This window comes from Triplophysa dalaica, chromosome 7 (assembly GCF_015846415.1).
Source record: "Triplophysa dalaica isolate WHDGS20190420 chromosome 7, ASM1584641v1, whole genome shotgun sequence".
In the NCBI taxonomy this organism is placed as follows: domain Eukaryota; kingdom Metazoa; phylum Chordata; class Actinopteri; order Cypriniformes; family Nemacheilidae; genus Triplophysa; species Triplophysa dalaica.
This window is the reverse complement of record NC_079548.1, coordinates 4,840,719-4,866,683: the sequence shown is the minus strand read 5'-3', so window position 1 is coordinate 4,866,683 and position 25,965 is coordinate 4,840,719. Positions and strand designations below refer to the sequence as shown.

The 25,965-nt window shown below is 41.0% G+C and overlaps 3 protein-coding genes and 1 pseudogene across 3 annotated transcripts; all 4 read left to right on the top strand.

Moving 5' to 3' along the window:
- Window positions 1–1,505: 1,505 nt before the first annotated feature.
- On the top strand, window positions 1,506–5,675 carry LOC130425782 (zona pellucida sperm-binding protein 4-like; annotated as a pseudogene).
- Window positions 5,676–7,718: 2,043 nt separating this feature from the next.
- Window positions 7,719–9,490, top strand: LOC130425781 (zona pellucida sperm-binding protein 4-like). Its single transcript, XM_056752162.1, has 8 exons — window positions 7,719–8,037; window positions 8,108–8,295; window positions 8,363–8,460; window positions 8,533–8,690; window positions 8,791–8,983; window positions 9,056–9,203; window positions 9,277–9,349; window positions 9,420–9,490. The coding sequence occupies exons 1-8, from the start codon at window positions 7,719–7,721 to the stop codon at window positions 9,488–9,490; spliced, it is 1,248 nt and encodes a 415-aa protein (XP_056608140.1).
- Window positions 9,491–11,556: 2,066 nt separating this feature from the next.
- Window positions 11,557–13,326, top strand: LOC130425780 (zona pellucida sperm-binding protein 4-like). The gene is made up of 8 exons (XM_056752160.1): window positions 11,557–11,875; window positions 11,946–12,133; window positions 12,200–12,297; window positions 12,370–12,527; window positions 12,629–12,821; window positions 12,888–13,035; window positions 13,113–13,185; window positions 13,256–13,326. Exons 1-8 carry the CDS (start codon window positions 11,557–11,559, stop codon window positions 13,324–13,326), a joined length of 1,248 nt encoding a protein of 415 aa, XP_056608138.1.
- A 2,069-nt stretch (window positions 13,327–15,395) lies between these two features.
- Window positions 15,396–17,161, top strand: LOC130425779 (zona pellucida sperm-binding protein 4-like). Its single transcript, XM_056752159.1, has 8 exons — window positions 15,396–15,705; window positions 15,776–15,963; window positions 16,029–16,126; window positions 16,199–16,356; window positions 16,459–16,651; window positions 16,724–16,871; window positions 16,948–17,020; window positions 17,091–17,161. Exons 1-8 carry the CDS (start codon window positions 15,396–15,398, stop codon window positions 17,159–17,161), a joined length of 1,239 nt encoding a protein of 412 aa, XP_056608137.1.
- Window positions 17,162–25,965: the final 8,804 nt, after the last annotated feature.

Below are 25,965 nucleotides of genomic sequence, written 5' to 3'. Positions count from 1 at the left end.
CCACTTGCTATGAATACAGCAGCTTTAATATAACCTGTTTTCTATTTAGTGAGCATGTTAAGGAAATATTTTGGTTTAGGTCTAGTACTTGTTTTACAACGAAGTTTGACAGTTCAACTTCATTCGGGGCGTGGCAGACCAAAAGTCGTGCTGATGTCATTATTATAAGAACTTGTCATTCACACAGTGCACAACCCTGCAGCAAAACAGTGGATTGAGGAGATACAAGTCTAAAAGATTGTTATATGTACATATTCACTAAAATCGTTCTTATCAAGTCGACGGGATATAGCCAATGAGAAATTTGAAAACATACAAGCAGAGAAGTAGTACATGAGAGTTACGACACTCACACACACCTCCATAGGAAAGAATGGAATGCGGAAGTAACTATAGTTCCCAATATTGCACTGAAGGCCATTACTTTCAGTTTCCCCCAAACGGATTTGCTGTAACTAAAATAATTGCTGACGAAATAGTGCCATAAATGTTGTCAAGGTAGTATAATCAGAGTACAAAATGTGCTATTATTTAACTAATTTTATGTTGCTGTAATCTGTCCTGTTAAAATCCATTTAAATAGGTTGACAGCACGGATTTGTTTGAAACTATTGAGGGCACATGAACCACATGACCTCACATGAACCACGTGACCTCACGGCGGCAAGATCGAGTGTCGTAACTGTCGGCAACTGCTTTGGACTCAAAGATATACATCATGGTAATATGTATGTGGATACCAGCACATAGATGTATAACGGGCAATGAAGAAGAAGATAGGTTAGCAAAACAAGCCTTTGTAGTTGAGGTAAGTTTGAATATCTCATTTAGCTAAAGGTGAAGCTTAAAATTAAAACATTTACCATTAAGGAATGGAAGATTAAATGGGATACAGGAAATACAGGACGTCATTCTTTATAGTATTCAAAGAGAAGGAGCATTTAGGATGATTAAAAAAATACCAAAGAGAAAGATATTTTATCAAGAATATGATGGAGCTCCTTGTTGAATAAAACCCTAATTTGAGTAAATAATCACCTAACGGGATTATGTGAGAATTCTGGTTAAATGGAGTCCATAGAACATGTTATTTGTAGTTGACAAAAGTACATTAATGAGCGAGCAGCAATGATGGCATTGGTATTAAATGTAACAATACATTCACCTACAATGTGACAAAATGCCAGCCTGGCGTCTGTTCGGATCAAATTCTCCACTAAAATGATAGAATATTCATTATGTCACTTTCTCTGGAAAAAAAATTAATTGGCAGTTTGTACAACTTTTTTCTGGGAATTTTTTTCCTGAAATTTGCAGATGACACTACCATCATCGGCCCTCCACTCCCCCCACTCACCATATGAACCACACTGTGGCTGGAGTAGTCATTCAGGTTCCTGGGCACTACCATCTCTCAGGACCTGAAGTGGGACACTCACATAAACTCCATCGCTAAAAAAGCCCAGCAGAGTTTGTACTTCCCTCGCCAGCTGAGGAAATTCAAGATGCAGGAGCTGCTCACACAGTTCTACTTAGCCATCATTGAGTCTGTCCTGTGCTCACCCGTAACTGTCTGGTTTGGTTCAGATACTAAATCAGACATTAAGAGACTACAACGAACAGTCAGGACTGATGAGAGGATTATTGGTGCCCCCCTGCCCAAACCCCAAGATCTTTACATCTCCAGAGTGAGACAAAGGGCCAAGAAAATCACTTTGGACCCCACTCACCCATCTCACTCCCTCTTCGGAGTGTTGCCACCTGGCCGGCACCACAGAGCACTGACCACCAGAACAAATTTATGTGTTGTTTTTGACCCTATATATTTATCTCAATTCTTGTAAATAGTGCTTTATTATTTTCATTTAATTTGTTTTTTCTTACTTAATGTGTATTTGCAATATACCATGTGTACACTTTCTTCTGCACTAAGCTCCCGTCGCAAAGTTAAATCCTTGTGTTTAAACATACTTGGTAAAAAAGCTCCATCTGATTCTGATTTATTTACTTTTTTTGTAATTTCATAAACTTTGTCAAATTGATTATACTGTATTGGTACATATCTGTTAAAATGACATTTTTAGTTGTAATGTCTAACTGTTGTGTGAAGTGCTTAAATCAGTGTTTCTCAAACTTTTTCTGCCATTCCCCACTTTGGAGGTATAGGGAAGGGTTTCAAGACCCACCTTTCCCCAGCGAAATGGTAATGCACTTTACATTCACGCATTTGGCAGACGCTTTTATACAAAACCACTTGCATTGCATTACATAATACACTTGTATCTACAAATGAGCAATCCCAGGGATCGAACTCATAAACTTGACGTTGCTAGCACCACGCTATCCACTGAGCAAAGGAAAGCTTTGTCCCGTGTCTGTTGTTGTTTTGTCTGCTGGTACAGAATTTCCAGTTTTTTTTTTCATTCCATGTCACAAATTTATCCATTGCTAATGAAGGACATACGATGTCCTGCGCGATCAAAAATTGGTCTTACTGGACATTTGGTACAATAATAGAAGTTTATTGGTTTGATTCACAGATCTGGGCTGTCCTGCTCACTCACTCTCCGCACAGAGTATAATCAAGAACAGCCCCGTTTCCTGTTGTGTTTACATATTTATGTGTGTATGTGTGAGGTGTGTCTTGAGGCTTGCTTCTCGTCCTGGGCCTATGGTAAGGCTGGGTTGAGTTTGATGGACCTCTTTCTTATCCAATCATTCAGTGACGCAACGTCGAGTGATCTCCTCCAAACGGCTGCTTTCTTAGAACTCTGAAAAACATCACACTACATCCAACTTTCTCATATCTCTTCCTCCCAGCCCCAAGGCCGTATCAGCTGTTTCTCACACACATTCTGGTATCCTGTTGAACCTCGTGCTTTATCAGCTGCTACCCCCACACATTCTTGTATCCTGTTGAACCTCGTGTCCTGCACTCTAATATACCGGCTTAGATTTTACCCTTGGTTACATGAGACATATATCAAACATTGTTAGTGTACATATTTATGCTGTAAGATTTAATAAAAACCCTTCAATTCATTAAGGCACACACATTATGTTAATCAAACTATAATAATAAAGAGTAAAGATAAAAACATAATAACATGTATTAAAAAAAAAAAAACTCCTTCACTAACTTTTATGCCCGCTACCGCATACTGCCTCTCCACGTTAAAGTTTTGTGCCGCTTCAATTAACATTCGGCTGTGAAATAATTCTCGAAGGCTACTATGGTTCCATGGGACATTTTCTCAATTTACATTTATTCATTTGACAGACGCTTTTATCCAAAGTGACGTTCAAGTAGGTTGCAGTGGGCAGCCTTTCGCTGCAGAGCAAACGGGGGTAAGGTGCCTTGCTCAAGGACACTTCAGTCATTCCCTGGTCCCATTGGGAATTGAACAAGCAACCTTCTGGCTACGAGTCTAACTCTCGAACCACTAGGCCACAACTGACCCATTCTGATGTTGTTTTATGTAAGGCTTACATTCAATTGTCGTTGTTTTGTTTGAGTGTATGATCAAAAAGTAAAGGAATTAAAGAAGATGAAACAATTTCCTCCAGTTTGTCACGCCCCAACTGTCATGTCTCTATTCCCCACCGGTGTGCCGCCCCCTCCACACTTTGAGAAACCCTAGCTCCAATGAACAACAAACAGATGTTGACAACTTATCATTTTGAAAGTATGATTTACTTTCATTGGATTTGTAGAGATTGGTTAAAACATGATCGTATAAAATCTTGAGAGTGAACAGAAATCACCCTGTTTGTAGCTTCCAGCAGGTCCGGAGAACAATCATTGTTAATTGATCAAGGAGGAGCTACAATTTATGACTGACGATTTGCAGAGTATATAAGACTAAACACACAAGTCTCAGAGCGTCTGGTTGTGTCAGGATGGCAGGAACAGTTTGTCTTGTGGCTATTTGTGTATGGCTTTGTGCGGTCTGTCATGCCAGACGGAGGATTTCTCAAAGTGATAACGATTTTCCCCAAGAGCTGCAATCGCCAGTCTTCCAGCAAACTGAACAACAGTTTTCTCAGAAGTTCCAACATCAGAAGCCAGTGGTGCTGTCAGAGCCTCTTGAAAAATGTGCTGTCGCTGATTATGAGCAGATCCAGTGTGGACAACCTGGTATTAGTGGTGCCGAGTGTGAAGCTATAAACTGCTGCTTTAATGGACAGCAGTGTTATTACGGGATGTCAGGTAAGGGTGTTAGACCAGTGAAATGTTTCTTGCCAAGCTTTCTCCTGTAACTTCCTCTCTATCATTAAAGTGACTGTCCAGTGTATGAGAGATGGTCAGTTTGTGTTGGTGGTGGCTAAAGATGTTACGCTGCCTCGTCTGAGTCTTGACACTGTCCGTCTGCTGGGTGGAAATGAAGCACCTTGTGGTGCTGTTGGTTCCACGCCTTCCTTTGCCATATACCAGTTTCCAGTCACTGCCTGTGGCACCAGCATGATGGTGAGTATGCTATTGATGAGTTTGATGTCTGGAACAGATTTGATGTCAATTGTGCTTTTGCCTGTAGGAGGAAAATGGTTATGTGGTGTATGAAAACAGAATGACTTCATCCTATGAAGTGGGGATTGGACCTCTTGGTTCCATCACAAGGGACAGTCAATTTGAGTAGGTCACTTGTTTTCCCTCAGGACTGTGAATCCTTGAACGGATGTAAGAACCTCACTTTTTGTTGTCTAGACTTCTCTTCCAGTGTAGATATTCTGCCACTGCTGTAGAAGCTCTGGTTGTGGAGGTCAACACCGTTCCACCACCTCCCCTGTAGCTGCTCCTGGACCCCTCAGGGTGGAGCTTAGACTGGCAGATGGCCAATGTGTCACTAAAGGCTGCGCAGAAGGTAATGATGTGCTAGGCTTCAAAAAATTCTCAGGAGTGCTCCTTGTAGCACTGGTCTCAAACTGTAGATTGGACTGTAACTGTAAAGTGTACCTCTGCAGGAGATGAGGCGTACACGTCCTACTACGGTGAGGATGAGTATCCAGTCACAAAAGTCCTGCGAGACCCTGTGTATGTTGAGGTGCGCATTTTGGAGAGGACTGACCCCAATCTTGTCCTGATGTTGGGACACTGTTGGGCGACATCAACCCCTAGTCCTCTCAGTCTGCCCCAGTGGGATCTTCTAGTTGATGGGTGAGTAGAATCCCACCGCCTTTGTCCAGAAAGTGTGCGGAGTCCTGACTGTCCCTTCTGTTTAAGATGTCCTTACCAGGATGACCGTTACCTGACCACACTGGTTCCTGTACTAGGCATGTCTGGTCTTCAGTTCCCGACCCACGTCAAGCGATTTGTTGTGAAGATGTTTACGTTTGTGGATCCATCATCACTGGCCCCTCTGCAGGAGACTGTATGATTTCCTAACAGCCTTATCTAAATTGCTTTTTTATATTTGTTGCTAAAGCTGATCTTTGTTTTTCAGATCTATATTCACTGTAGTACTGCGGTGTGCCACCCTGCTTCTGGTTCCTGTGAGCAGAGCTGTGCCAGGAAAAGTAGGTTTTTCACTTTGGTTTGAACCCCATGAAAAGACATCAGTTTCATATTCTGACTCTTGTGTTTCAGCGAGAGCCGTTGCTGGGAAAAGGAGTGACGAAACTGTGGTTTCCAGTGGAGGTGTTCTCTTTACAATGTGAATTTTCATTGCTGATTTTAATAAAGATGTTAGACTGTACATGTTGTCAGCATTTACTTGCATAGTGGCATTTAAGAGGTGTTCCCCAATGGCAATGAAGTGTCTTGAGAGAGATGACTTATTTTTGGGTAAATATCACAGTCCAAACTAAATTCATATGTTTATATGGTAATGTAAAGTTTGCTTTGTACCCTAAAGTTTTTGTATCGCTGCTGGATGGAAAATTACAAGGTCCCAATGGTTAATGTTGTCTTGGCTAACGTGAACCAGCAATGCGCATTATTTCTGTTTATTCATTGTAAATTGTTGTTTGTGTGGTCAATCATTGTTCGTGCTTCGGAATTTTTGCAGATTGCATTTAATTTCAAAAGTCTGTCGGTAAATGTTGACCTTAAGGTTTAGAAATGCTTCAGAAATGTGGTTCACCTAACCCATTTATCTGCATTATGGGCAGTGAGAAATTATTTTGGTAAAAACTGGAATTTAAGCTTAATAAAATATTAAAGTATGGGTTGGATGTATCTCGAAAGAACTGGTTTGTGTAGGTGAGTATTTATAAAGGGAGTTCTGGTCCACACTCCAACAGGTGGCGATAAGGTGCTTTCAAAATTCTTGCTACCTGCAATGAAACCAAAGAGATGAGAAAGAAATGGACAACCCTGCATGAAGTGCCATGGCTGTGTCCGAAATTGCCCCATACCCTGATATAGTGCACTATTTGAGGGGCCTTTCATTTTTAGTTTTGTCTGAATTCATTGTAGAAATTGAGTACTCATTCGATCCAATGATGAACACTCACAGCTAGCTGCTAGCCATCTAACCTGATTCTCGCGCTGAGCGAATTTTCACATCTTGGCAGAAGATAGTGCCCGTAGCATTTCCAATGCACAAAGTGTCTGAATTTACTCTGTTGTTTTCACCCGCTCCTTAAAGTGGACTGTATTAGTGAACTAATGTTGGGAATAGTGAGGATACAGTGGGCAATTTCGGATTGAAACTTTGTCAAATTGATTATACTGTACTTGTGCATAGCTGTTAAAAATTACGTTTTGTAGTTGTAATGTCTAACTGTTGTGTGAAGTGCTTAAATCAGTGTTTCTCAAACTTTTTCTGCCATTCCCCACTTTGGAGGTATAGGGAAGGGTTTCGAGACCCACCTTTCCCCAGCGAAATGGTAATGCACTTTAAATTCACGCATTTGGCAGACGCTTTTATACAAAGCGACTTACATTGCATTATATAATACATTTGTATCTACAAATGAGAGCTTTGTCCCGTGTCTGTTGTTGTTTTGTCTGCTGGTACAGAATTTCCAGTTTTTTTTTCATTCCATGTCACAAATTTATCCAGTGCTAACTTTTATATCTGCTACCGCATACTGCCTCTCCACATTAAAGTTTTGTGCCGCTTCAATTAACATTCGGACGTGAAATCATTCTCGAAGGCTACTATGGTTCCATGGGACATTTTCTTAATTTACATTATCAGATGCTTTCATCCAAAGTGACCTTCAAGTAGGGTGCAGTGGGCAGCAAAGACACTTCAGTCATTTCCTGGTGGCACTGAGAATTGAAACCAGCGGCCTTCTGGCTACGAGTCTAACCACTAGGCCACAACTGACCCAGTCTGATGTTGTTTTATGTAAGGCTTACATCTAAATCTGTCATTACTTTTTGATCATACATTCAAACAAAACAAAGGAATTAAAAAAGATGACACAATTTCCTCCCGTTTGTCACGCCCCAACTGTCATGTCTCTATTCCCCACCGGTGTGCCCCCCCCTCCACACTTTGAGAAACGCTAGCTTCAATGAACAACAAACAGATGTTGACAACTTATGATTTTGAAAGTATGATTTACTTTCATTGGATTTGTAGAGATTAGTTAAAACATGATCGTATAAAATCTTGAGAGTGAACAGAAATCACCCTGTTTGTAGCTTCCAGCAGGTCCGGAGAACAATCATTGTGAATTGATCAAGGAGGAGCTACAATATATGACTGACGATTTGCAGAGTATATAAGACTAAACACATAACTCTTAGAGTGTCTGGTTGTGTCAGGATGGTGGGAACTACAGGAACAGTTTGTCTTGTGGCTATTTGTGTATGGCTTTGTGCGGTCTGTCATGCCAGACGGAGGATTTTTCAAAGTGTTAACGATTTTCCCCAAGAGCTGCAATCGCCAGTCTTCCAGCAAACTGAACAACAGTTTTCTCAGAAGTTCCCACATCAGAAGCCAGTGGTGCTGTCAGAGCCTCTTGACAAATGTGCTGTCGCTGATTATGAGCAGATCCAGTGTGGACAACCTGGTATTAGTGGTGCCGAGTGTGAAGCTATAAACTGCTGCTTTAATGGACAGCAGTGTTATTACGGGATGTCAGGTAAGGGTGTTAGACCAGTGAAATGTTTCTTGCCAAGCTTTCTCCTGTAACTTCCTCTCTATCATTAAAGTGACTGTCCAGTGTATGAGAGATGGTCAGTTTGTGTTGGTGGTGGCTAAAGATGTTACGCTGCCTCGTCTGAGTCTTGACACTGTCCGTCTGCTGGGTGGAAATGAAGCACCTTGTGGTGCTGTTGGTTCCACGCCTTCCTTTGCCATATACCAGTTTCCAGTCACTGCCTGTGGCACCAGCATGATGGTGAGTATGCTATTGATGAGTTTGATGTCTGGAACAGATTTGATGTCAATTGTGCTTTTGCCTGTAGGAGGAAAATGGTTATGTGGTGTATGAGAACAGAATGACTTCATCCTATGAAGTGGGGATTGGACCTCTTGGCTCCATCACAAGGGACAGTCAATTTGAGTAGGTCACTTGTTTTCCCTCAGGACTGTGAATCCTTGAACGGATGTAAGAACCTCACTTTTTGTTGTCTAGACTTCTCTTCCAGTGTAGATATTCTGCCACTGCTGTGGAAGCTCTGGTTGTGGAGGTCAACACCGTTCCACCACCTCCCCCTGTAGCTGCTCCTGGACCCCTCAGGGTGGAGCTTAGACTGGGAAATGGCCAATGTGTCACTAAAGGCTGTGCAGAAGGTAATGATGTGCTAGGCTTCAAAGAATTCTCAGGAGTGCTCCTTGTAGCACTGGTCTCAAACTGTAGATTGGACAGTAACTGTAAAGTGTACCTCTGCAGGAGATGAGGCATACACGTCCTACTACGGTGAGGATGAGTATCCAGTCACAAAAGTCCTGCGAGACCCTGTGTATGTTGAGGTGCGCATTTTGGAGAGGACTGACCCCAATCTTGTCCTGATGTTGGGACACTGTTGGGCGACATCAACCCCTAGTCCTCTCAGTCTGCCCCAGTGGGATCTTCTAGTTGATGGGTGAGTAGAATCCCACCGCCTTTGTCCAGAAAGTGTGCTGAGAAAGAGTCCTGACTGTCCCTTCTGTTTAAGATGTCCTTACCAGGATGACCGTTACCTGACCACACTGGTTCCTGTACTAGGCATGTCTGGTCTTCAGTTCCCGACCCACGTCAAGCGATTTGTTGTGAAGATGTTTACGTTTGTGGATCCATCATCACTGGCCCCTCTGCAGGAGACTGTACGATTTCCTACCAGCCTTATCTAAATTGCTTTTTTTATATTTGTTGCTAAAGCTGATCTTTGTTTTTCAGATCTATATTCACTGTAGTACCGCGGTGTGCCACCCTGCTTCTGGTTCCTGTGAGCAGAGCTGTGCCAGGAAAAGTAGGTTTTTCACTTTGGTTTGAACCCCATGAAAAGACATCAGTTTCATATTCTTACTCTTGTGTTTCAGCGAGAGCCGTTGCTGGGAAAAGGAGCGACGAAACTGTGGTTTCCAGTGGAGGTGTTCTCTTTACTATGTGAATTTTCATTGCTGATTTTAATAAAGATGTTAGACTGTACATGTTGTCAGCATTTACTTGCATCGTGGCATTTAAGAGGTGTTCCCCAATGGCAATGAAGTGTCTTGAGAGAGATAAATTATTTTTGGGTAAATATCAGTCCAAACTAAATTCATATGTTTATATGGTCATGTAAAGTTTGCTTGGTACCCTAAAGTTTTTGTATCGCTGCTGGATGGAAAAATTACAAGGTCCCAATGGTTAATGTTGTCTTGGCTAATGTGAACCAGCAATGCGCATTATATCTGTTTATTCATTGTAAATTGTTGTTTGTGTGGTCAATCATTGTTCGTGCTTCGGAATTTTTGCAGATTGCATTTAATTTCAAAAGTCTGTCGGTAAATGTTGACCTTAAGGTTAAGAAATGCTTCAGAAATGTGGTTCACCTAACCCATTTAACTGCATTATGGGCAGTGAAAAATTATTTTAGTAAAATCTGGAATTTAAGCATTTAAGCTTAAAAAAATATTAAAGTATGGGTTGGATGTATCTCGAAAGAACTGGTTTGTGTAGGTGAGTATTTATAAAGTGAGTTCTGGTCCACACTCCAACAGGTGGCGATAAGGTGCCTTCAAAATTCTTGCTACCTGCAATGAAACCAAAGAGATGAGAAAGAAATGGACAACCCTGCATGAAGTGCCATGGCTGTGTCCGAAATTGCCCCATACCCTGATATAGTGCACTATTTGAGGGGCCTTTCATTTTTAGTTTTGTCTGAATTCATTGTAGAAATTGAGTACTCATTCGATCCAATGATGTACACTCACAGCTAGCTGCTAGCCATCTATCCTGATTCTCGCGCTGAGCGAATTTTCACATCTTGGCAGAAGATAGTGCCCGTAGCATTTCCAATGCACAAAGTGTCTGAATTTACTCGGTTGTTTTCACCCGCTCCTTAAAGTGGACTGTATTAGTGAACTAATGTTGGGAATAGTGATTAAGTGGGCAATTTCGGATTGAAACTTTGTCAAATTGATTATACTGTACTTGTGCATAGCTGTTAAAAATTACGTTTTGTAGTTGTAATGTCTAACTGTCGTGTGAAGTGCTTAAATCAGTGTTTCTCAAACTTTTTCTGCCATTCCCCACTTTGGAGGTATAGGGAAGGGTTTCGAGACCCACCTTTCCCCAGCGAAATGGTAATGCACTTTAAATTCACGCATTTGGCAGACGCTTTTATACAAAGCGACTTACATTGCATTATATAATACATTTGTATCTACAAATGAGAGCTTTGTCCCGTGTCTGTTGTTGTTTTGTCTGCTGGTACAGAATTTCCAGTTTTCTTTTCATTCCATGTCACAAATTTATCCAGTGCTAACTTTTATATCTGCTACCGCATACTGCCTCTCCACATTAAAGTTTTGTGCCTCTTCAATTAACATTCGGACGTGAAATCATTCTCGAAGGCTACTATGGTTCCATGGGACATTTTCTTAATTTACATTATCAGATGCTTTCATCCAAAGTGACCTTCAAGTAGGGTGCAGTGGGCAGCAAAGACACTTCAGTCATTTCCTGGTGGCACTGAGAATTGAAACCAGCGGCCTTCTGGCTACGAGTCTAACCACTAGGCCACAACTGACCCAGTCTGATGTTGTTTTATGTAAGGCTTACATCTAAATCTGTCATTACTTTTTGATCATACATTCAAACAAAACAAAGGAATTAAAAAAGATGACACAATTTCCTCCCGTTTGTCACGCCCCAACTGTCATGTCTCTATTCCCCACCGGTGTGCCTCCCCTCCACACTTTGAGAAACGCTAGCTTCAATGAACAACAAACAGATGTTGACAACTTATGATTTTGAAAGTATGATTTACTTTCATTGGATTTGTAGAGATTAGTTAAAACATGATCGTATAAAATCTTGAGAGTGAACAGAAATCACCCTGTTTGTAGCTTCCAGCAGGTCCGGAGAACAATCATTGTTAATTGATCAAGGAGGAGCTACAATATATGACTGACGATTTGCAGAGTATATAAGACTAAACACATAACTCTTAGAGTGTCTGGTTGTGTCAGGATGGCGGGAACTACAGGAACAGTTTGTCTTGTGGCTATTTGTGTATGGCTTTGTGCGGTCTGTCATGCCAGACGGAGGATTTCTCAAAGTGTTAACGATTTTCCCCAAGAGCTGCAATCGCCAGTCTTCCAGCAAACTGAACAACAGTTTTCTCAGAAGTTCCCACATCAGAAGCCAGTGGTGCTGTCAGAGCCTCTTGACAAATGTGCTGTCGCTGATTATGAGCAGATCCAGTGTGGACAACCTGGTATTAGTGGTGCCGAGTGTGAAGCTATAAACTGCTGCTTTAATGGACAGCAGTGTTATTACGGGATGTCAGGTAAGGGTGTTAGACCAGTGAAATGTTTCTTGCCAAGCTTTCTCCTGTAACTTCCTCTCTATCATTAAAGTGACTGTCCACTGTATGAGAGATGGTCAGTTTGTGTTGGTGGTGGCTAAAGATGTTACGCTGCCTCGTCTGAGTCTTGACACTGTCCGTCTGCTGGGTGGAAATGTAGCACCTTGTGGTGCTGTTGGTTCCACGCCTTCCTTTGCCATATACCAGTTTCCAGTCACTGCCTGTGGCACCAGCATGATGGTGAGTTGCTATTGATGAGTTTGATGTCTGGAACAGATTTGATGTCAATTGTGCTTTTGCCTGTAGGAGGAAAATGGTTATGTGGTGTATGAGAACAGAATGACTTCATCCTATGAAGTGGGGATTGGACCTCTTGGCTCCATCACAAGGGATAGTCAATTTGAGTAGGTCACTTGTTTTCCCTCAGGACTGTGAATCCTTGAACGGATGTAAGAACCTCACTTTTTGTTGTCTAGACTTCTCTTCCAGTGTAGATATTCTGCCACTGCTGTGGAATCTCTGGTTGTGGAGGTCAACACCGTTCCACCACCTCCCCCTGTAGCTGCTCCTGGACCCCTCAGGGTGGAGCTTAGACTGGCAAATGGCCAATGTGTCACTAAAGGCTGTGCAGAAGGTAATGATGTGCTAGGCTTCAAAGAATTCTCAAGGAGTGATCCTTGTAGCACTGGTCTCAAACTGTAGATTGGACTGTAACAGTAAAGTGTACCTCCTCAGGAGATGAGGCGTACACGTCCTACTACGGTGAGGATGAGTATCCAGTCACAAAAGTCCTGCGAGACCCTGTGTATGTTGAGGTGCGCATTTTGGAGAGGACTGACCCCAATCTTGTCCTGATGTTGGGACACTGTTGGGCGACATCAACCCCTAGTCCTCTCAGTCTGCCCCAGTGGGATCTTCTAGTTGATGGGTGAGTAGAATCCCAACACCTTTGTCCAGAAAGTGTGCGGAGTCCTGACTGTCCCTTCTGTTTAAGATGTCCTTACCAGGATGACCGTTACCTGACCACACTGGTTCCTGTACTAGGCATGTCTGGTCTTCAGTTCCCGACCCACGTCAAGCGATTTGTTGTGAAGATGTTTACGTTTGTGGATCCATCATCACTGGCCCCTCTGCAGGAGACTGTACGATTTCCTTCCAGCCTTTATCATCTAAATTGCTTTTTTTATATTTGTTGCTAAAGCTGATCTTTGTTTGTCAGATCTATATTCACTGTAGTACTGCGGTGTGCCACCCTGCTTCTGGTTCCTGTGAGCAGAGCTGTGCCAGGAAAAGTAGGTTTTTCACTTTGGTTTGAACCCCATGAAAAGACATCAGTTTCATATTCTGACTCTTGTGTTTCAGCGAGAGCCGTTGCTGGGAAAAGGAGCGACGAAACTGTGGTTTCCAGTGGAGGTGTTCTCTTTACAATGTGAATTTTCATTGCTGATTTTAATAAAGATGTTAGACTGTACATGTTGTCAGCATTTACTTGCATCGTGGCATTTAAGAGGTGTTCCCCAATGGCAATGAAGTGTCTTGAGAGAGATGACTTATTTTTGGGTAAATATCACAGTCCAAACTAAATTCATATGTTTATATGGTCATGTAAAGTTTGCTTGGTACCCTAAAGTTTTTGTATCGCTGCTGGATGGAAAAATTACAAGGTCCCAATGGTTAATGTTGTCTTGGCTAACGTGAACCAGCAATGCGCATTATTTCTGTTTATGCATTGTAAATTGCTGTTTGTGTGGTCATTCATTGTTCGTGCTTCTGAATTTTTGCAGATTGCATTTAATTTCAAAAGTCTGTCGGTAAATCTTGACCTTAAGGTTTAGAAATGCTTCAGAAATGTGGTTCACCTAACCCATTTAACTGCATTATGGGCAGTGAGAAATTATTTTAGCAAAAACTGGAATTTAAGCTTAAAAATATTAAAGTATAGGTTGGATGTCTCTTGAAAGAACTGGTTTGATTATGAGAATAGTTTGTGTAGATGAATATTTATAAAGTGAGTTCTGGTCGTCACTCCAACAGGTGGCGATAATGTGCTTTCAAAATACGTGCTACCTGCAATGAAACCAAAAAGATGACAAAGAAATGGACAACCCTAAATGAAGTGCCATGGCTTTGTCTTAAATTGCCCCATACCCTGATATAGTGCACTATTTGAGGGGCCTTTAGTTTTGTCTGAATTCATTTTAGAAATTGAGTACTCATTCGATCCAATGATGCATCATGAGTGTACAACTGATGTACACTCACAGCTAGCTGCTAGCCATCTTTCTTGATCCTCGCGCTGAGCGAATTTTCGCATTTCTGCAGAAGATAGTGCCCGTAGCATTTCCAATGCACGAAGTGTCTGAATTTACTCGCTTGTTTTCACCCGCTCCTTAAAGTGGACTATATTAGTGAACTAATGTTGGGAATAGTGAGGATACAGTGGGCAATTTCGGATTGAAACTTTGTCAAATTGATTATACTGTACTTGTGCATAGCTGTTAAAAATTACATTTTGTAGTTGTAATGTCTAACTGTTGTGTGAAGTGCTTAAATCAGTTTTTCTCAAACTTTTTCTGCCATTCCCCACTTCGGTGGTATAGGGAAGGGTTTCGAGACCCACCTTTCCCCAGGGAAATGGTAATGCCCTTTAAATTCATGTATTTGGCAGACGCTTTTATACAAAGCGACTTGCATTGCATTATATAATACATTTGTATCTACAAATGAGAGCTTTGTCCCGTGTCTGTTGTTGTTTTGTCTGCTGGTACAGAATTTCCAGTTTTCTTTTCATTCCATGTCACAAATTTATACATTGCTAACTTTCTCCACGTTAAAGTTTTGTGCCGCTTCAATTAACATTCGGACATGAAATCATTCTCGAAGGCTACTATGGTTCCATGGGACATTTTCTTAATTTACATTATCAGATGCTTTCATCCAAAGTGACCTTCAAGTAGGGTGCAGTGGGCAGCAAAGACACTTCAGTCATTTCCTGGTGGCACTGAGAATTGAAACCAGCGGCCTTCTGGCTACGAGTCTAACCACTAGGCCACAACTGACCCAGTCTGATGTTGTTTTATGTAAGGCTTACACCTAAATCTGTCATTACTTTTTGATCATACATTCAAACAAAACAAAGGAATTAAAAAAGATGACACAATTTCCTCCCGTTTGTCATGCCCCAACTGTCATGTCTCTATTCCCCACCGGTGTGCCTCCCCTCCACACTTTGAGAAACGCTAGCTTCAATGAACAACAAACAGATGTTGACAACTTATGATTTTGAAAGTATGATTTACTTTCATTGGATTTGTAGAGATTGGTTAAAACATGATCGTATAAAATCTTGAGAGTGAACAGAAATCACCCTGTTTGTAGCTTCCAGCAGGTCCGGAGAGCAATCATTGTTAATTGATCAAGGAGGAGCTACAATTTATGACTGACGATTTGCTGAGTATATAAGACTAAACACACAAGTCTTAGAGTGTCTGGTTGTGTCAGGATGGCAGGAACAGTTTGTCTTGTGGCTATTTGTGTATGGCTTTGTGTGGTCTGTCATGCCAGACGGAGGATTTCTCAAAGTGATAACGATTTTCCCCAAGTGCCGCAATCGCCAGTCTTCCAGCAAACTGAACAACAGTTTTCTCAGAAGTTCCCACATCAGAAGCCAGTGGTGCTGTCAGAGCCTCTTGAAAAATGTGCTGTCGCTGATTATGAGCAGATCCAGTGTGGACAACCTGGTATTAGTGGTGCCGAGTGTGAAGCTATAAACTGCTGCTTTAATGGACAGCAGTGTTATTACGGGATGTCAGGTAAGGGTGTTAGACCAGTGAAATGTTTCTTGCCAAGCTTTCTCCTGTAACTTCCTCTCTATCATTAAAGTGACTGTCCAGTGTATGAGAGATGGTCAGTTTGTGTTGGTGGTGGCTAAAGATGTTACGCTGCCTCGTCTGAGTCTTGACACTGTCCGTCTGCTGGGTGGAAATGAAGCACCTTGTGGTCCTGTTGGTTCCACGCCTTCCTTTGCCATATACCAGTTTCCAGTCACTGCCTGTGGCACCAGCATGATGGTGAGTGCTATTGATGAGTTTGATGTCTGGAACAGATTTGATGTCAATTGTGCTTTTGCCTGTAGGAGGAAAATGGTTATGTGGTGTATGAGAACAGAATGACCTCATCCTATGAAGTGGGGATTGGACCTCTTGGCTCCATCACAAGGGACAGTCAATTTGAGTAGGTGATCTGTTTTCCCTCAGGACTGTGAATCCTTGAACGGATGTAAGAACCTCACTTTTTGTTGTCTAGACTTCTCTTCCAGTGTAGATATTCTGCCACTGCTGTGGAAGCTCTGGTAGTGGAGGTCAACATCGTTCCACCACCTCCCCCTGTAGCTGCTCCTGGACCCCTCAGGGTGGAGCTTAGACTGGCAAATGGCCAATGTGTCACTAAAGGCTGTGCAGAAGGTAATGATGTGCTAGGCTTCAAAAAATTCTCAGAGGAGTAATCGTTGTAGCACTGGTCTCAAACTGTAGATTGGACAGTAACAGTAACAGTGTACCTCTCAGGAGATGAGGCGTACACGTCCTACTACGGTGAGGATGAGTATCCAGTCACAAAAGTCCTGCGAGACCCTGTGTATGTTGAGGTGCGCATTTTGGAGAGGACTGACCCCAATCTTGTCCTGATGTTGGGACACTGTTGGGCGACATCAACCCCTAGTCCTCTCAGTCTGCCCCAGTGGGATCTTCTAGTTGATGGGTGAGTAGAATCCCAACACCTTTGTCCAGAAAGTGTGCTGAGAAAGAGTCCTGACTGTCACTTCTGTTTAAGATGTCCTTACCAGGATGACCGTTACCTGACCACACTGGTTCCTGTACTAGGCATGTCTGGTCTTCAGTTCCCGACCCACGTCAAGCGATTTGTTGTGAAGATGTTTACTTTTGTGGATCCATCATCACTGGCCCCTCTGCAGGAGACTGTATGATTTCCTTACAGCCTTATCATCTAAATTGTCTTTTTTATATTTGTTGCTAAAGCTGATCTTTGTTGGTCAGATCTATATTCACTGTAGTACTGCGGTGTGCCACCCTGCTTCTGGTTCCTGTGAGCAGAGCTGTGCCAGGAAAAGTAGGTTTTTCACTTTGGTGTGAACCCCATGAAAAGACATCAGTTTCATATTCTGACTCTTGTGTTTCAGCGAGAGCCGTTGCTGGGAAAAGGAGCGACGAAACTGTAGTTTCCAGTGGAGGTGTTCTCTTTACAATGTGAATTTTCATTGCTGATTTTAATAAAGATGTTAGACTGTACATGTTGTCAGCATTTACTTGCATAGTGGCATTTAAGAGGTTTTCCCCAATGGCAATGAAGTGTCTTGAGATAAAGATGACCGTTTTTATTTTTGGGTGAATATCAGTCTTAACTAAATTCATATACTAGTATAGCTGTAAATTCTAATATGGTCATGTTAAAGTTTGCGTGTTGGCCTAAAAATTCGAAATGCTGGATGGTGAAATTGCCTCTAAGGTCCCGATCATTCATTTTGACTCTATGTGCTTTGCTTTAAAAGTATTTGCAAAAATGAATGCAATGCTTTGTCAAGTTTGTACAGTAAATGTTATCCCCAACATTAAGGTCAAGAAATTCTTCAGAAATGTTGTTCATTTGACCACTTTCATGTCATTATGTGCGATGAATAATGATTTTAGGAAGACTGGACTGAAAGCATTGAGGTTTAATACCTTTGAGCATGGGTTGAATGCATTTCTCAAAAGAACTGCTTTGAGTTTTTTTTTGTGTGTAGGTGAATATTTAAAAGGTTAGAGTCTGGTCCACACTCCAACACCGTAAGTGGTGATAAACCTTTAAAGTTGGTGCTATCTGCAAAAAAAAACCTGAGGACGAAAAAATTTACAACCCCGCATGTAGAACCATGCCCTAAACTGCCTCAAAAGCCTAATATGCATATTGGATGGGACTTCCATTTTCTTAGTGGTTGTCTGGATTCACAGTTGACATTGAGAGCACTCGTTCAATCCCATGTACAACCAATGTACACTCACGGCTAGCTGCTAGCCCTCTCGTGATGCTTGCGCTGAATGTATTACCAGCGTCTCGGCAGATGGGGCCTGCTGCGTTTCCAGAGAACAGTGTCTGAATTTACTCACTCATTTTCACCCCCTCAAGGTGCCAGTGGACTATATTTATGAAATAATGTTGGGAATATTGAATGAGGGTATAGTGGGCGATTTCGGAAATTGTCCATGAGAGTAGAGCACAACTTTTCAAGTTAAGCCTGAGCCTTAAAACGGACTACAAACGCAGCCGTTGTAAACTCTGATGTATTTTTATAAATATGCCTTAACCCAACAAAAACTCTCCTTGTCAACAGTCCGTATGTGAGGGGATAAGCACATATAAAGAGCACATAGGTGAGTTTTACGTGATATGTTGCTGCAGGTCGTATACATTGTAAATTAACCTGCAGGTAAATTAGTAGAACTGTCACGCCCTTGCCATGAAAACTGCACCTCATTATTTTAAGAATTTGTTTGCGTGACGACAGCTGTGAGATTAATTTTAGTCACACTGTAATCGTTAAATGTAATGGCAAACACAGCCTGTGTCACTTATAAAAAATGAAAGCAAAGCAGTCTCTCTAATGCAGAGTTCACATTTCCTGATTTATCACTGTTCTTTTCACACTGCATGACTATCATCGAGCAGGATTTCATCGAGGATGTTTTAGTGCATTGCTGCATTAATCTTTCCCTCGATCCAGACTAGTCTCCAAGTTCCTGGGTTCTTTGTCACCTCCCTGACTAAGGCCCTTCTCCCCCTATTGCTCAGTTTGGCCAAGCAGTCAGCTCTAGGAAGAGTCTTGGTGGTTCCAAACTTCTTCCATTTACGGATGATGGAGGCCACTGTGCTCATTGGGACCTTCAATGCTGCAGAAAGTTTTCTGTACTAGATCTGTGCCTCGATACAATCCTATCTCGGCAGTCTAAAGACTGAATCTCTATCAAATGAATCCACCACAGGTGGACTCCAATCAAGTTGTAGAACAACAACCATCACAAGCAAGATCAGTGGAAACAGGATGCACCTGAGCTAAATTTTAAGTGTCACGGCAAAGGCTGTAAATACTTATGTACATGTGCTTTTTTATATTTAATACATTTGCAAAGATTTCAAACAAACATATTTCCCGTTGTCATATTGGCTTATTGTTTGTAGAATTTTGAGGAAAATACTGAATTTAATCCATTTTGGAATAATGCTGTAAAATAACAAAATGTGGGAAAAGTGAAGCGCTGTGAATTCTTTCCGGATGCACCGTAGGTCATCGACGATGTAATTTTTCCATGCGAAAGCTTTATGTGAGGAACACTGTCTTAAATTAAATATTTGTCAACTAAATATTTATCAGCTTATCGCTTTCATGTTGCTCAGGGGTTAGAGCATGGCGCTAGTTACACCAATGTCATGAGTTCGATTCCAGGGATTGAACGTAATCTGACACAAATAGTAAAATGCAATTTAAGTCGCTTTGGATAAAAGCATCTGCCAAACGAGTAAATGTTATACATTGAAGTATCCTGTAATATTTATTTTGTGTTCTTCTTTTGTGTGTGTGAGTGTTTTCTTCAATTTTAGTGGCAATAGCATTACTAATGCTGGAGTGCTGAAACTCTTCAGTATCGTCTCTCAAAACAGTAACAAGAAGACAGTGAGGTGTGTGTGTAAGCATCCTGACTTTTGATTTCTTTCATGTGTGGACATATTCAAATACTTTAATTGCATTTCGACTTGATTTTAAAGCAAAATAGAGAGTGACAAACTTATGGGACAAGGTAAGGGACCAGGAAAATAATTCAGTTTAAACTAAAACCTGGGTCCTCCAAAGTCTATAGTTTGCTATAGAGACTGTTAAATTGAGTGACAGGAACGTGTATCAAGAGCTTGCTGCTCAAAAAAGTTATCCAACATTACCACTGGCCTTGGAGCTTTATGCTTTAAAAAATATTTGCATACCGTACAGAGATGATGAAACAAAGAATACAGATAAAGATTATGCAGTCAGTCATCTTTTTGTTTATTTTAGTACACGCATGTTCGAATACCCATAAACGAACATAGTCAATATTCCCTCTCCCCATATATTATTGTGTACATATTGACGTTATACAGAGCAAAACCATGAATGCCTTTATTTATGATGGTGTGATTATTTGAGCTGGACTTTTTTATGTTTCTGTAGGCTTTTCAACAACAGAATTGAATCCAGATGGCTATCCTTATAGACATTTGAGATCTGGTGATGTAAAAAAAAACTTATTTTGGAGTAAATTACCTGCTTATAGAAGTCTTTTTTTATTGTTATTGTATGAATTAGATATTACATGCAAGACTTTTCAATAGTTATTTCAGTTTTGACCTACTTTCAATTGTGTAAAAATGTGATTGGAAATGCAATTTTCAATATATTTAGCCTAGTCTTATTTCAGACCGCCTAACTGTAACCGGTAAGTGTTACTTCAGACGACTGTAAATAGTACATAGCATATATTTTCACTCAATTTATTAGCTAACTAATACATATTTTCATAATACAACAGTACATTCTTAACCTTATAAAATGCCAGTATTTCAAATGAAAAAAAAAACTTTGTTACAAGAATGAAATGACTTGTTAAAGAATAAATTATATTCGCGTAAATGTAACCTCATGACAACTTGATTTTAATATGTTGTCATATTTTGATGTTAGTTGGCTGTATCTTTTGAGTTATTATGGCGTAAATCACCAACTGCAGTTTGATTGATATTAATTTGAATTCGCAATAAAAATTATTTTGGAACCAAACTCTGCATACGTCAGTTTAGGTATAGCGTACTTGTTCTACAAGGAACATTTTCGGGGTGTGGCAGACCGAACGTTGTACTGATGTAATTATTATTAAAAATAGTGATTGGAATTTTGAGTGATTTGTTCTTTTTCAGTTCATTCACCAAAATAATTCGTTCAGACTCGTTCACTGATTCGTACAGTGATCATTTTGTCATAAGTACATAGGTTACATACACCAGGAGGAGGCAAATAGTTGTCTTATATGTAGTACATGTAGTATTTATAACGTGTTTGTGTAATTGTAAGTTATATTACGCTACAATATATCATATAATTCTGGTGTTGTAGTGATTCGTATGTCAGACTACATACTACTAGTTCAGTCAAGTGGCGAATTCGGAGGATCAGTAGCTCAGACCAATAATTGCCTCATGCTCAGTCTTTCACAGCAGCAGGACAGGGATGCTTTATAAAACAGAAATCATATAAAAGAAAACTTATTGTTAGAACGGGTAAGAACATTCACACTCGGTCATTTTTCATATTTAAAAAAATAAACAATAGTAATGACTTTATATATGAATAAAAATGAAGTTAAAACAAAGGGATTAATTCCTATTTTTGTAGAATAGTTATTAATAGTTATTTTTTACTTTACACAAGACTCTTCTGGTCCTCCTTATTGGACGGGTAGAAACAGGAAGTAGACAACAGTTACAAAAAACAACATAATAACAATAAGAGAACGAACAAGGATAATACATACATGGAAAGTTCTATTAAGTAGAAATGTCAACAATAAAGCAAAGTTTGGGTTCCAAGCAAACATTAAAGAAACTCATTCGCACGAACACAAACATGTATTTATTGTGTTTGTGAGCTGTATTTTCTGAGTTATTATGGCTTAAATCAAAACAAACCTGTGTACAATTAAAAAAAGCGTTTTTAAAAACGAACTTTCATATGTTTTCCATCTAGGAGGCTGCATTTGACAGCAAATTCTGCTTTGTGTCTAGCCAAACTTCAGTTTTTGGCTCAAAACAATAAAGAGTAGCAGAATTGATATAGTTTTAGTCGTTTATTATATTACTTGTGATATACATCATGAATATCGCTGATATTGCAGTATATGTTGTTCATAATGTAACGTTACCTGCATAGTTAACTAGATGTGTGTGTTCCTGTGTCAAAAGATCGTTAGTTCGATTCCATGAACACATATGAACACTGATAAAAACGTAAAGCTTGGATAAGCTATGGATTCTGCTAAATGCATAAGTTTAAATGTAAAAAATGTAAATGATTTATGGCTATATAACAACATATTATTTACAGGCGCAGGATACGGTCACAATGGTGTCAATACATATAATGTCCTTGCCTTAAATAAACTCAGCAAAAAAAGAAACGTCCCTTTTTCAGGACTGTGTATTTCAACAACAATGTTGTAAAAATCCAAATAACTTTACAGATCTTCAATGTAAAGGGTTTAAACAATGTTTTTCATGCATGTTCAATTAACCATAATCAATTAATTAACATGCACCTGTGGAATGGTCGTTAAGACCTTACAGCTTACAGAGAGTAGGCATTAAAGGTCACAGTTCTAAAAACGCAGGACACTAAAAAGACTTGTCTACCGACTGTGAAAAACACCCAAAGAAAGGTGCCCAGGGTCCCTGCTCATCTGCGTGAACGTGCATTAGGCATGCTGCAGGGAGGCATGAGGACTGCTGATGTGGCTAGGGCGATAAATTGCCATGTCCGCACTGTGAGACGCCTAAGACAGCACTACAGGGAGACAGGAAGGACAGCTGATCATCCTCGCAGTGGAACACCATGGGTAACAACACCTGCACAGGATCGGTACATCCGAATATCACACCTTCGTGACAGGTACAGGATGGCCACAACAACTGGAACACCAGGAGCACACAATCCCTCCATCAGTGCTCAGACTGTCCGCAATAGGCTGAGAGAGGCTGGACTGAAGGCTTGTAGGCCTGTTGTAAGGCAGGTCCTTACCAGACATCACCAGCAACAACGCCGCCTATGGGCACAAACCCACCTTCGCTGGACCAGACAGGAGTGGCAAAAAGTGCTCTTCACTGATGAGTCACGGTTTTGTCTCACCAGGGGTGATGGACGGATTTGTGTGTATCGTCGAAGCAATGAGGGGTTACACCGAGGCCTGTACCCTGGAGCGGGATCGATTTGGAGGTGGGGGGTCCGTCATGGTCTGGGGCGGTATATCACATCACCATCGGACTGAGCTTGTTGTCATTGCAGGCAATCTCAATGGCTTGCGGTACAGGGAAGACATCCTCCTCCCTCATGTGGTACCCTTTATGCATAGTCATCCGGACATGATCCTCCAGCAGGAAAATGCCACCAGCCATACTGCTCGTTCTGTGCGTGAGTTTCTGCATAACAGCAATCTCAGTGTTCTGCCATGGCCAGCGAAGAGCCCGGATCTCAATCCCATTGAGCACGTCTGGGACCTGTTGGATCGCAGGGTGAGGGCTAGGGCCATTCCCACGAGAGATGTCCAGGAACTTGCAAGTGCCTTGGTGGAAGAGTGGGGTAACATCTCACAGCAAGACCTGACAAATCTGGTCCAGTCCATGAGGAGCAGATGCACTGCAGTACTTCAAGCAGCTGGTGGCCACACCAGATACTGAATGGTACTTTTGATTTTGAGCCTACCTTCATTCAGGGACACATTATTCTATTTCTGTTAGTCACATGTCTGTGAAACATTTTGTTTATATCTTATGGTGTTGACTCTTTTAGTGTTTATACAAATATTTACACATTACGTTTACTGAAAGTAAAAACAGTTGAAAGTCAGTGTGAGAAAGTGGATTTCGGCCCACACGTAACCTGAGATGACTATATGCTTTGTTTTAATACATCTGTTCGGTCTCATGATCAACATTACCCAAGAGATGTCTGGACCGGACTGGATGACAGGAATCCGGTCACCATGTCCCTAAATGTTCTGGATGATGGAGAACAGGGAACTAAAATATATGCTGTCTTAGCAAATAATGTGAATCCGAGGTCTGGTGATTTTCCATGACCGAATGATAATTCCTGTTATTGACATATAAATATTACTTCAAGTTGAAGAGACAAGACTCTTCAACTTATTCAAACATTAGATTTTTAGGTGACAGTAAGACTGAATTATAAGTAATTGATTTAGAATCTTACAGTTTGGGGGCTCGTCTGTGAAAAGGGGGGGAATCTCTCTCTTAGAACCAATAGACCAAGGCAGATCTGGGGCAAGCACACCTGACGATCGGACACAGAACCAAGGAGGGTGAGTGTTTCTTTTTTTTTCTATATACAGTTTTTTTCTGATTTAGAGAAATCGAAACGCTTACCCTATTAAAAATTCTTGTGTGAGTTAATATTTCGTACAAACGAGATAAGTTTTTTTCAATTCACGTTAGTGGGATTTGACGTCCCATTGTTGTAACAGCGCGGCTGGCAACAGTAATTAATTGCTAATTATTAACACACGAATATGAACGGTTAAAGCAGTCCTGATCAGACTGAAATTTGGATCGTGGTGTAAGCGTTGCTGCTCAGAAAGAAAAAGCTTTGGTGCTCAGAAAAATCTGTTTGATGTTTATTCTAGAAAAGATTCATTTATTCAAGGGTTGTATTAAATTGGGAAAATATATTATTGATATCACTGTTACTGCATGCTATATTGGAATATTGTTATCAGGAAAAAGAAGGTGAATTTAAGATCACCCCAGATCACAATACAATATACGCAATACTGTTGAAATTGTCACTATCAGTCGATCGAATCAAAGAGTCCCTGCTGCTATTTCTATTTTTTCTGCATTGTTTTATCACTGCCAAAAATTTTGTCTGTGAAAGATGGGTAGTTCCGTTTCTAGGCCACTGCCAGACGAAACGCCAGTCGCATTTATGTATAGAAATAATCAAGGATTTTATACAGACCCATATGTTAGCAATCTAGCAGGATGGTCAGAGGGTATGAAAGTACAAATGGAGGTTCCCTATCCGAGGGACGGTTCATTTTCTGATGAATTTATGGCTTTGTCACGGTCTATGCTAAAAGAAGGGTGGGGAGACCCATTGTGGGATTATCCATACATGAATAGGGCCTACGCCGTATGGAACGACATGAAAAAGGTCTGGGACCAGGGTCCCGAAAAAACACAAATTGTTGCATATGTTAAAAACCAGAATCGGCGGCCGTCAGAAAAGCCGCCGGCCTATAACATCCCTTGCCAAAGCCAAGTCTCCCCCTCTGCACCGATCCAAATGCCAAAACCAAAATTTGCACAATTTAATTCTGCAGGCAAGGAACAAACGGTCGCTTTTCAACCGCCTACTAAACAGGTGAAATTTACGGAAAGACCGCAAAAATCAATGGTTTGGGTAAGAGCAGGAAACACGCTAAATGTTAGGCCCATACGAATGTCTGACATGGAGGCCATATGTAAAAGCCTGCCTTCTCCGCAAGAAGCAGGAAAGTATGTGTCGATTTTGCAAACGCACACGAAATATTCACTCTTTACAGGCGCTGATTTTCGTGCGGTGCTGTTAAGAACGTTAGAGAAAGACGTGACGGAAACACTGTTGATGGAAAAATGTCCCTCATTAAAAATTGAGAACGATAAAATCACAGAAAACGGAACGGGTGAAAATCCGCATGTGTTATATTGGGAAACATAAGTGGAAGTGTTCTTTAAAGAACTAAGAGCGTTGCTGGATGAGTGCTTGGGCAGCCAACAGGATGTCTCCTTTGCTGCCAGCACTAAACAGGCTGCGAAAGAGCCAGCAGCTCAATTTTTTGTACGTTTTAAGAAAGCGTGGACAGAAGACTCTAAATTGCCAATGAACAATGAGATAAAACCTCTGTTCATTAACACTTTGCTAAACAATATGAACAGCAAGCAAGCGCAATTAATTAGGATCACAACTTCTAATTTACATGAAATGTCTTTGGATAATCTTGGCAAACGCATACGTGAACTCGATGCTTCGGGCGGGTTTGCAGGTGGGTTTACAGGTAAACAGGAAGGAGCAATGTTTACAGGATTTAAGGAAAAACGGAGCAATGATAACCAAAATTTTGACAATCCTCAGCCGCAGTCATTGTGCCCTCAAAGGAGGAAGTCAGATATTATTTGCTTCCATTGCGGAAGAAGAGGTCATTTCAGAAGAGAGTGCAGAC

Coding starts and splice junctions, on each gene's coding strand:
- LOC130425781 (XM_056752162.1), top strand. CDS start 7,719: ATGGTGGGAACTACAGGAACAGTTTGTCTTGTGGCTATTTGTGTATGG. Junction 8,984..9,055: donor TGGGATCTTCTAGTTGATGG/GTGAGTAGAATC, acceptor CTTCTGTTTAAG/ATGTCCTTACCAGGATGACC. Junction 9,350..9,419: donor GCAGAGCTGTGCCAGGAAAA/GTAGGTTTTTCA, acceptor CTTGTGTTTCAG/CGAGAGCCGTTGCTGGGAAA.
- LOC130425780 (XM_056752160.1), top strand. CDS start 11,557: ATGGCGGGAACTACAGGAACAGTTTGTCTTGTGGCTATTTGTGTATGG. Junction 12,298..12,369: donor ACAAGGGATAGTCAATTTGA/GTAGGTCACTTG, acceptor TTTGTTGTCTAG/ACTTCTCTTCCAGTGTAGAT. Junction 13,186..13,255: donor GCAGAGCTGTGCCAGGAAAA/GTAGGTTTTTCA, acceptor CTTGTGTTTCAG/CGAGAGCCGTTGCTGGGAAA.
- LOC130425779 (XM_056752159.1), top strand. CDS start 15,396: ATGGCAGGAACAGTTTGTCTTGTGGCTATTTGTGTATGGCTTTGTGTG. Junction 15,706..15,775: donor GTGTTATTACGGGATGTCAG/GTAAGGGTGTTA, acceptor CTATCATTAAAG/TGACTGTCCAGTGTATGAGA. Junction 17,021..17,090: donor GCAGAGCTGTGCCAGGAAAA/GTAGGTTTTTCA, acceptor CTTGTGTTTCAG/CGAGAGCCGTTGCTGGGAAA.